General features: G+C 32.8%; 1 protein-coding gene across 1 annotated transcript; it reads left to right on the top strand.

Moving 5' to 3' along the window:
- On the top strand, positions 6,396-8,268 carry LOC109728397 (phytolongin Phyl1.1-like). The gene has a single exon (XM_020258821.1). The coding sequence runs from the start codon at positions 6,956-6,958 to the stop codon at positions 7,736-7,738; it is 783 nt and encodes a 260-aa protein (XP_020114410.1). The 5' UTR covers positions 6,396-6,955; the 3' UTR covers positions 7,739-8,268.

The raw sequence follows: 12,270 nt of genomic DNA, 5'->3' as shown, positions 1-12,270 counted from the left end.
CGAAATGGGTAGCATGCTATCAAAGAACAAAAAAATATGTGCGAGTTTTATCGTAATCCTTTTCAACATTGTGCAGCATTTCTAACATCTTAAAGATTTATTGTTTGGGTAAGAAGGCTTTTTTTTACTATTATTTAGAGATACTGCCTAAACTACTATAATGGGAGTGTAATATTGTGTTGGTTGAGTGCTATATGATTTAGATAATGAATTTACTTGTCTTTCTTTGTGGATCTATTCATCTATACTGTATCTTGAGAGTGAATTGCACTTTTGGTCTCACATAGTAGGGCCTGTGACACTTTAGTTTTCAAATTTTGAGTTGTTGAAATTTTTTGCTCAGAAGTTTTGAAGAGGCACAATTAAATTTCACAATACAATTTATAGGTCAAATATTTGATAAATTGTCGGTGCAAAAACGGTATGAAAATATTGTGGCTGATACGATAGCAATAATCGGTCTAACTAAATTAGATTATGCGCCTTATCTATAATAAATTCAAAAGGCTGGAGTTAAAAAAGTAAAGTAAAGTAAAGTTTGAGGGTCAATATGTCATGCGTTGGATAGTCTGTTGACCCCAAGGCTCCGTTTGGATTGGGAATAAGAAGTGGAATAATTTCTTATCTCTCTCTTTATATCTAAACGTTAATTTTTTATCCAAGAATAGTAATTTTCGAGTATATGAAATAAGCTAGTATAACTATTTTCAACAATATCTCTATTTTTTATATATAATTATTTATTATTATTTTTATTCTATATTATCTATTTAAATTTTATTTTTTTAATTTTTGGAAATAATTTAATTTTCATTCTAACGCTATTTTTTTTATTTTCTATTTGTACCTATATTTGTAATAGTGATTGAGTGATTGTAAGCAGAGTTGGGATGGGAGCCAGATGGCTGAGTGCTTTATAGCTTATCTGATAAACCTAGTGCACGCAATAGTAATTACCAGGTTTAACCATTTGATAGTTAAATGCCCCTCTGCCGCGCCTGGCTGAAAGGTAATAAATAATAAAGAAAAAAGGAAAATTGAATCAACAATTGATTGCTGAAAAAATGTTGGTAAGAGATTAGCAGCTACAATATTTTTTATAAGATTTTTTAATATATTTTTGTACTTTGAGAAATGAGGAACTCTCTTGTACATCAACCTATATGAACCGGAATTAAGAGTGATTACAAATTTGGCAGGCTATTTGACCTCGGGGCGGCATGTGCACCTGCTTTGCGAAATTTTTATGCTTCGTAATTGCAGGAACACATCGTTGTTATGCAAGATGTATTTGAATTTGTTAGGCGAGTGGATAAATTTCATAAATAGAGTCAAATGAAAACCATGATTTCCTTGAAATATCATATGCGGCCACTCACTATTTCAAGTTTGCGTTTATGATCTTATAGTTTTTTTTTTTTTTTTTTTTTTTTTTTTTTTTTTTTTTTTTGTGAATCTGAAAGGGATAGGGTGGAGATTTATGAAGTGATGAGGTGAAAATTTGGTATTATAAATAGTTTAACAAATCAAAAAAGTTGAGATATTACGAAATTAGTATTTTCTTGTTTATGTATTATTTATTCATGGAGGTGAATGCTTATAAAATAGTAATACGTTCTTATTTTCTTCTTCTTTTTTTTTTTCATCTGGTGTGTAATATTTTACATGTTTTCAAATGAGGATCATTGCATATAAAGAACTTGGGATCTCGGGTGCTAACTATCAAGTTATTTTAATTTTTTTTGCAAAAATTTCAAAATAACTTTATTTGTTGAAATTTTGCTCATTACTTCAAAATAAGTTTATGGTGGCGATGACCGTTTGCACGTCCCTGTTGGAATTTAAAGGGACGTGCTGACCGGCGACTTTGAACGTTATATTAATCGTGCGTTCAACAACAATTTCGACCTACATATAAGGGAAAAACCGGGGAAAAAAAAAAAAAAACTGGCACAATGATTTTAAAATATTTTTATTTTATTTTAAACTTAAAATTAAAATGGTTTTATTTTAAAGTTAACCCTTCTAATGATACCTTTCTCTCTCTCTAAAAAAAAAAAAAAAAAAAAAAAAAAAAAAAAAAAAAAAAAAAAAAAAAAAAAAAAAAAAAAGCAAGAAGAAAAGGACTCCCTTTATAAGATTCTACTGGACATTTGACTTATTCTTTCAATAGATAGCTTCTACTAACTTGTTTAAGCATAATTAGTTAATTCGGATTCGGCAAAAATTCGGTGCGGATATAATACGCCTAAAATTTATTTTTTTATTTTTAAATTCGTTGAAAACTTCGGCTTAAAAAATAAATTCGGTATAAAGTATAAAATATAAAATAATTTATATTTAAAAATAAAAATTATAAATTTTTTATTTATATTTTCAATAATTCGAAAATAATTTGCGAATAATTCGGCTGGCTCAAAAATTCGCGAATAATTTTCTTTCTTTGGAAAAAATTCGTAAACGGACCGTTTAATTCGGATTTTTAATAATTCGCCGAATAATTCGCGAATTAACTAACTAGGTGTTTAAGCAGTTGCAAAATTTCTTTTCTTGAGCTATTTGTACAAATCAGAAATATGAGCTGGTTTTAATTTCTGATGTAAATGAAAATCAAATGGTTTGTCCAATTCATCATCTACTTCTACTGCAGCACAATATTTTCTTTTCTTTATATCTAATTCAGAGATGTTTGGCATTTGCACTTGTCTTTTTGTTTTGTTTTTTTAAAAAAAACAACTTTAAAGTTGTGTTTTGTTGCTTTGTCATGTGTGGTATCAATTAATTCTTTAGTTTAAGCTTTTAGACTTAAAAAATTTCTGATTTTGCAAGGAGAAGGACAGCAACAATAAACAACTGAAGTACTTAATTTGAAATTATAAAACAAGTTAATTTCAACATGAAATTTTCTTTTTTTTTTCTCAGAAAAAACAAATATATGGTGCCCCAATGGAATATTTGCTTTCTGATTTATCTGCCTATTGTATTGCAACAAAGGGGCTATCCTCAGTATGCTGCTCTTATGGATGATGTAGATAATATTAAAGATTTTAATAGTCTAATGAGGGATCTTAAGTGGTGAAAAAAAAAGGCTTGCTTTTTTATTTACTATTAATTTCTAATCAGGGTCCTTAATAGATGTGTAGATATTCTTAATGTAGAGAATTTGATATATTTATATGAGTTGTGCAATTAGGATGTTAATGGGCACAAATATTTAAAATTTTATCCGAACCTAAATGAGGTGAATTTAAATGATGCTAAATAGATATGGTTTTGAATATGAGTACGAAAAATAAAAGCTTTAACAAATTTGATTTCTTGTGTGGGTTCTATCTGTACCCATTTCCAACTCAACTAGATTTTATATTTTATAAAATATATAAATGGTTGATGTTATATTTAAATTTGTATTTTGCAAGTTTAGATTTTAACATAGTATGCTTGGATATATTGCAAAGCAAAATGGTTGTTCCGAGTGCATGTTTCATGCTTTTGGTTGGGTCCGATTTTGGATATGAATTTTCAAAATTCGTCGGATTCGTATTTGAGATTAGTGTTTGGGTTCAGTTGTCGGTCATCCCAAATCCGAACCGTTTACACTCCTATGTGGAATATGCCATGTAAGTCTATAAATCCGCCAATAACATAAAGGCGGTCAATACCGACCGTCCTTAGGGCCGTTTGGTTGGATGTAGTTGTAAAAATAGTGTAGTTGGAAGTACATGCAGTTGTAAATACTGCAGTCATAACTACACCTAGTCTGTTTAGTTTTATGCAGTTGCAACTGCTATACTTACATTTCTTCTGTTTGGCAGTCTGCAGTTGAAATTTGTATTTATAAATTCTGTCAATTTTCAGATAGAAATGTGAGATTACCTCTTCTGATCATAACGTAATTATGTTTTGATTATTAATTTAGACTTTTATATCTATATATAATTTATATATTACAAAATTATATATGAATTTAATAAATTTTAAATGTAAATATATTATAAATTTGATCAAAATAAAAATTAAGATATTATTAAACTAGCAGACTGAAAAATAAGAATCGTATGAAAAAAATTTATTGACCCTAACAAATATTACTAAATCTTATCAGATTTTATGAATATGTACTTTTAGAAAAAAAAATAAAAAAAAAACGTATGAAAAAAAAAAATCACACTTTGTTTATTTTTTTAATAGGTAAGCCGACTCCGGCTCAACTGCTGCAGTTGATACTACGGCCAATTTGGTTGTAGTACCAACTGCTGCAGTTGGGCCTTCTCGTGCAGATGCAACTGCAGTAATTGAGCCTAACTGTACCAAACCAAACAAAAAATTAAGGGCTTTTTTTGCAAATAGCCCCCTGACAAATTTTATTTGCAAAAATAGCCCCGTCCAAAAATTATTTGCAAAAATGGCCCTGCCCTTGCCACGCCAGCGCCACGTCAGCGCCACGCGGGCAGGGCGGGCCCAGGTCTTTAAGTTGAACACGGTGAATGGTTCACCGTGTCCAATACAAATACCCCAACAATGACTAAGTTGGAGGTATTTGTATTAGACACGGTGAACCATACACCGTGTCCAATTATTTGCATTGGACACGGTGAATGGTTCACCGTGTCCAATACAAATAAAATTTTTGTATTGGACACGGTGAATGGTTCACCGTGTCCAATACAAATATTTCGATCTTAGCTATTTTGTATTGGACACGGTGAATCATTCATCATTCACCGTGTCCAACACAAAAACTTTGTATTGAACACGGTGAATGGTTCACCGTGTTCAACTTAACCATCTGGCCCAGCCCCTCCCGCGTGGCGCTGACGTGGCGCTTGCGTGGCGGGATCAGGGCCATTTTTGCAAATAAATTTTTGACAGGGCCAATTTTTTAAAAAAAAATTGTAAGGGGACTATTTGCAAAAAAAGCTCAAAAATTAATAGATGCATGTATTTCCAACTGCAATGCAGTTGGAAATGCATGCAACCAAGCAGCCCCTTCAGTGTAAGTAGCAATGAGTTTGATGGTCGGTACCCGAATTTCTAAGTTTAAAGTTTAATTATTATCCATTTTCAGTTAAGCACATTCCTAAAACAAGGAATAAAATAGATATATCATCCTATCTTTTTTTTTAAAAAAAGAATAAGTTTAGATATCAGAATAACTTATCTCATAACAAATTACTCGCTATCAGGTTGTTATTCTATGATGATTAAAAGCAATCAGTTTGGTTTTCATTTCTTGCGACTCATTAACATTTATGATTTGGGTGCATGTTGATTTATATTATTTTTAAAAAATAATATAAAAATAAAATATGGTGTTGCATCCTTTTCATATAAATTACACTTCTTATTCATCAATTATTATGTATTTTTCATATCGAATAAAACGTCTAATTCATCCCAAAAAAAACCATAAAATCATTTGCACAATAATGTTATGGGAAGGGTAAATTGCAAGTTTCCGTATTTTTAATTATTAACGTATTATTAATCATAATATTATTATTTTACTTCTATATTAACAGTATATTAATATTTAGTCAACTAAATTAAATTTAAAAAATTTTATTTTAATAATTTTGAAAGTTTGAACTAATAATTATAATAAATTAAAATTTTATGTTGCATCATTAACTTATAGTTTAGAGGACTGCAATTTATGGGTGAAAAAAAAAAATAAAGAAATAGTTATGAAGAACAAGCGCTGAGTACAGCTACACACTCATTAAAATAAAATAAATATATTTAATACATTAATTCACACGCATAATTTAATAGGTGTTACATTTTTTATACATTATGATTCAAACCTTAATTTAGCTGTTCCCATCAATAAAAGTTATCAAAAGAGATCCATCACATCAATTTCGCAAATAAGTCCACTTAGAACATTTTCAATTGCCGGCCCCTTTATTGTCAACTGATTCTCCCAATACACACTGGTACAAATTTTTTGACCCGTTATTTCCCCGATTTATCTTATTATTATCCGTTACGTATCTCTCTGCCCGAACTTTAAAGCAGGATTAGGGACTAAAGTATATATTATAATCATTATTATTAATAATAATCATTATTACATCATCTTTGTGTTATATAAATAAATGAATAAATAAAGTATATATAAAATACTTTGTCCCCGGCAACTTGGCGTGGTGGGGGAAATGGCGCCACCACCACTCAGATTCCGATTAGGGTTTTTAATCTCGCCAATCCCGCGAGGTCAAATTTCCATCGCTCACGAGGGGTTTCGATCGAGCGATTGAGGTACTTCGCTCAAAATCGCTTTTTTGATTTTGATTTTCTTTTTATTAAAAATGGTTAATTACGTCGGTTTTGAATTAATTGGCTTGAACATTTGAAGCACATTATGTAGTGTAGCGTATNTTTTTTTACCCATTTGAATTTGGGCGCTGGGGCCAAATTACTTGCTTGGATTGCTTATTCGTGTTGTGAATTTTTCTTTTTTGTGTTGAAAAATCTTTTTTTTTTTTTCTTGTTTGGGTGTTGATGCATTAATCTATAAATAAATGCCGGGGTTTTCAAATCCTAGATTGTGCATTTTGTGAGAGTTTTATGTGATTCTACAACCTGGGTTTTATTTCACTTTTGTTGCCTATCATAATTTAGAAGCCCTAGTTAAAATTTTCCCTTTTTTCAGTATAATTTTCCTTAGCTATCACCAATCATCTCATTACAAACCCTAGATTCACTTCCCTGAGCTTTTGATTGTAAATTCCAAACCGTAGAAGCTCAAAAACCATAGGTTGTGCATTTTGTGTGATTTTGAAATCTGGGTTTGTTTCCTTTGTGGCTATATTTGAGAAGTCCTATTTGGATTTCTCTTTTCTCTCTCCATTTGGAACTTCAATATATAAACCCTAGAATCAGTTCAAAGTCAACAGGTCTCAAAGTGCTTTTGATGGTAAATTAGCAACCATAAAAGCTCAAAAACTTGATGAATTCACGCCGCGCCAAATCCTTTAAACTCAATTCGTCGCGATCGAAACCAATTAGACTAGATAAGGAGAATTGTATATCCTTTATGGGTTCTTCAGTTGAGAGCACACTATACTTGTGTATAGCCCAGGGGGGCAGAATCATCTTCTCCTACAACACCAAAGACCGCGAGCTTGAAACCCTCGCCGCCCTCTGCCTCGAGAACTCCCCGCAATTCCACAAATGGTATTTTCACACCGTTAGCACGAGAACTTTCGGTTACTTAATGTCTGACGGATGCACCTACTTTGCGATCGTCGACCCTACGTTGGGGAAGTCAGCTCTTCTCCAATTCCTCAAGCAAATCCGCGAAGAATTCAGGAATTCCCGGGCAAGTGGCGCTTTCGATTCGTTGACGCCCATTATCCGGCGGTTGATTGCCTCGATGGATAACATGCCTCGATCCGCAATTCTTGCGGAGGAGAACTTCCACGGAGTGGGAATAAGCGATGCCTCGCCGTCTTCGATGGCGCCTTTACTACCGAAGGGGGATGGAATCGGTGATAGCGAAATTGATGAAGATCACACCCATAGCGGGCTTAAGATTAGTATGCCTATCGAAGAGGTCGGTGCTTTGTCTTTAGAGAGGACGTCATCGAGCTCGACGAGAGCTCGAAGGCAGTACTCGGGACGGAGTTTGTGGTGGCGCCATGTAAGGATTGTTGTTTTGGCCGACGTGGCTCTGTGCTTGGTGTTGTTCGGCATTTGGTTGGGCGTGTGTAGGGGTTTCCGGTGCGTTTAGATTAGATCAGAAGTCTGATTGAATTTTTACGTTCTGTACTTTTCAAAACTGCACAGAAAATCACCGTGTGTCTTACAGTCAAAACTGGGGAAGTTCGGTTTGATCCTCGTAAGAATTATGTGGAAAAGGAAGGATTTAAAAGTCGGTTCGACTAAAACCGAGTCCATGATATTTTTTTCGTGAAAGAGTTAAGTCGTCGTTGGGTGCCACGAAGATGCCCGCGGAACGCAGCAAGAGAAAGAACTCTTAGAATTGACTTCATGAAATGGATATTCCACCTCAAGATGTAAATAGAATCCATGCCTTCCTTTTTATGTGTGAAAAGATACATACACTTGAGTTCACTTTGTTCATGCCTTTTTGTGTGAAATATATGTGCTGGGAATATTTATGTGTGTGTTACTGCTGCTCAATTCCTCTTCTTTTCTTTTCTTTTTCTTTTCCCGCTTTTCTGTTATCTGTATCATATACAGATGCATCTATGTGGTTTGGAATATGTTCTGTTAATGTGGAGTTGAATACTGTTAGTTACTGAAACTGACATCACCTGTGTTCTGATCATTGGCAATTTCATGCTACTTTTGCAAATACCAACTATGAAGGTATCTTGTTCTTTCAATTTGCCCTAATCCTTTTGACTTTGTACTCTCTCTCTCTCTCTCTCTTATGAGTTAAGCTCATCTGCTTTGAGAAGTACAGGAGTTTAACGTACTTGTGAATTTTTAGCCGTCCGATTTCCTCAAGATCCATACAGTACTAGTAAAGAGAACTTAATGAAACACACCGTTAATAATGCTTCACGGATATTGAGACGATCCGACGGTTAAAAAGTCACAAGCATAAAATGTACTTTTAAAAGCACACGAGCTTTACTCGATATGTATTGGCTTCTTGTTATAAGTTAAAATGCTACTATGGGCATTAATGTTTTTGCTCTTTTTGGCCTGGCTAGCGCTTCTCTATATTTTCTCTATTTAAAATCGCTTTAATATATTTTGTGCCTAATTTTTTAGGGGTTTTAAGATTTTTTTCTCTTTTTTCTTTTTTTTCCCCTAGGAGACTTACTTACAGACTTGGAAGTTGGAATCTCAAAAATGCTTCTAATCTAATAAGGGTTCTCTACTAACTCTAATACTGAAATATTAAAAAAAAAATGTCTAAATTTTCTACCATGATTATTTTACCTCTTCCTGTGAAATATTTTAGTAAACTTTAACAAGGATTAACAAAAATTGCTATTCTACTTTGAAAATATTTAGACGCGGCCCAATCCATGTACTACTTGTTGGGCCGAACCCAATAAGGCCCTCTTTGTGAACTTTGTAAAGGTGAGATTTTGCGAGTGTTGAAGAGTTTTTCTCTCTTTTTTTTTTTTGCAATTTTTAGAATTTTTATATAGAGAACAGGTTCCTTTTAAATTGGGATAATTGCCTATATAACCCTCATGCGTTTGGAAATATCTGATTTACCAATATTTTTTTTTTCTTTCTAAAATACCCCTCATATGTTCCACCGTTATTGCAAAATACCCCCGCAGTTATTTCCTGTTAAGTTAATCTGGGTTAAACGTGAGTTAAATATCTACCACAGTTAAAAAAAAAATCAAAATGTCAATTTTGCCCTTAATTTAAGGGCAAATGAGAAAGGTTGGTGATGGTAGAAGGGTATACTGGAAAGATCAAAAGTCAAAATATTTTTTATACCCCTGACTTTAAGGGCAAATAAGAAAGAAAGTGATGGTGGAAGAGTATATTTGAATGGGCAAAATAGTAATTTTATAGAGATAACAGAGTTACTTAACAGATTTTAACTCTAGGGGTATATTAGAAATATGTTGGAACGTAGGAGGAATATTTTCAATATTAGTCTTCTAAAATAGATAAATCGAAAAGTCGAAAACTTTTTAGAGGTATATAAACAATTGCCTTTTTTCTTTTTTCTTTTTCTTTTTTTTTTTAGAGAAAAAAAAAGTCCACTACGAATCATTAGAAAAAAGAAAAAAAAAAAAAAAAAAAAATCCTACTGTTGATCCATTTGTGATAGGTGAAAAATGCGGATGGATTAAGGCCCTTAGATCTATTTAGTTCGGCGAAAAGGGGACAAAATTCTATGAACCTTTCTTTCTTAATTTTGTTAGGTTCAAGTCTGACGAGAATAATATTCTACGACTAACAACTCATTTATTTTCAAACCGATCCATTTACTATCTATTATTTGATTTACTAATCCTTTATATTGGAATGAGTCAATAGTCAAATGTTTTGGCAATTCCTCATGGGCGGATGAAGCAATAGAATTTTGAATCAGACCTTTTGATCCTTGGTTATCCTTCGCAGTAATAATATCTCGGGGTTTGCAACGATAACTTGGTATATCCACTATACGACCATTAACTAAAATATGTCTATGGTTAACTAATTGCCTGGCTCCGGGGATGGTCGAAGCCATACCCAATCGAAAAAGGATGTTATCCAAACGCATTTCAAGTAGTTGTAGTAAAACCTGACCCGTTGACCCTTTGGCTTTTCCAGCGATATGTACATATCTAAGTAATTGTCGCTCTGTCAGACCATAATGAAAACGCAATTTCTGTTTTTCTTCTAGACGAATACGATATTGCGATTTTTTCCCAGAACGCAATTGGTTTTTAAGATCACTTCCGGATCTAGGTCTTTTACTAGTTAGTCCTGGTAAAGCTCCCAGACGGCGTATTTTTTTAAAACGAGGTCCTCGGTAACGAGACATAAAGACTCCNAATTCTTGTAAATTTGACTCATTTACTAAACAGGCGATTCAATTCCGAGCTTATTTCGAGTCGAACACGAGCTGACTCGCGAACAGCAAACTAGATTAACTCGCGAACAGCAAATTAGATTAACTCGCGAACAGCGAGCTAAGTTACCAACCCCTTATGGGCCCCACGCAGCGTGGTGGTGGGTTGGATAAATAAGGATAAAAATAAAAATAAAAAAAAAAAAAGAGGGCGCGCAGAACCCACGTCGCCCTCTGACAGACTGACACACAGCAAGAGAGAGAGAGAGAGAGAGAGAGAGAGAGAGAGGGGGAAAGGGTGGGGCGTGGTGGGTGTAATTCTGTTTTCCGCGGTCAAGGTCAAAAAAACACAACTTGGAGTTGGAGACAGCTGTCAGCTAGCCACCTCATTAAAACCAAAAAAAATTGAAGTACTGACATTACCGAAACTTAGACGCTAGCGGATCGGATCCGGAGACGCCCTTTAGCGGGTCGGATGGAGTTTTATTTCTTTTTGTTCCTACTTATCGCTTTAGTCAGAACAGATCGAATCAGAAGCGAATTTTTCACATATTTGTATGAACCTCCGCTTATCGTCTTATTCAGAACAAATCGTGACGGTAGGGTTTCTACAATTTAGCGGATCGGAAACATTCGAGATGATTTTTTTTTTTCGGCTCTTATTTATCGCTTTATTTGAAGCTGATTAGATTGGAAGCCGTTTTCATGAATTTATAATGGATCCTAACGGATCAAAGAAACAAAAGAGTCTTTCTGATCAAACAAAAAAAAAAAAAAAAAAACCAGAGCCAGTCATTTTTTTTTGTATTTTTTGGTCTCATTTATTGTCCCAATCAAAACATGACGCGAGCTCCACTAATCCGGATCCACTTGCATCCCTAATCAAAACTAGTTTTGATATTATCAAAACTGATGTATCATATTTAATTATGATTTATAATCTATGAAATTACTCTGCTAATATTTAAATACTTTTACCTCAAAAGAATGGAAAAAGTGTGTAATAGTTAGAAATAATTAATATCCACTATGTTTGGACCCGATCCGGATCCAGATTATGGACAGTAATTGTGTCCGGATCTGGATTCAGATTAGGATTAAAATTTGATGTGTGGATCCGAATCCTCTTGAACCCAGTTTTAATCATATCATACTTTTTCATTACTCAAAAACGATTTATATCAGATAATAAATTACCATTGAATTACTTATTGCAACGTCTAAAAAAAAGTCCTTAAACATACTCTTTGTCTATCAATTAATATAATTAATCATTTGATAAATTTTAAAAATATACTAAATAAAATATTTATACATCCAAACAAGATATAAATGGTGACATCTTAAAAAAATAAACAGATGGAATTTTTATTAAAAAAAAAAGCTCAAATCACAGCTGTAGCTTTCAATCAAACAAAAATAAAAATTATACTAAATAAATTGTTATTAAATATCTTATCCCAAATAAAATATGTATACATTTACTATGCAAGACTATGAAATGACATAATATTAAGACCTCCAACCAAAAAAAAAAAAAAAGTTTAACTACACCACATTACATTGCCCTTTTATGTTATTTTTATATACTATATTGTACTATTTTTTTTCTTAAAGACACCATTATATTATGATTTTTTATTAATCTCAACACTATTTTAGATTTATTTTTATTTTCTTATCTTATTTGGTTTTCTTTTCTCATTGATATCCCTCTTCTTTTTCTTTTTTTTTTCTCACCAATCTCTATATTATTATTA

This window comes from Ananas comosus, linkage group 1, assembly GCF_001540865.1.
Source record: "Ananas comosus cultivar F153 linkage group 1, ASM154086v1, whole genome shotgun sequence".
In the NCBI taxonomy this organism is placed as follows: Eukaryota; Viridiplantae; Streptophyta; class Magnoliopsida; order Poales; family Bromeliaceae; genus Ananas; species Ananas comosus.
The sequence above is the reverse complement of the archived record's forward strand: the minus strand, read 5'-3'. Positions and strand labels throughout refer to the sequence as shown.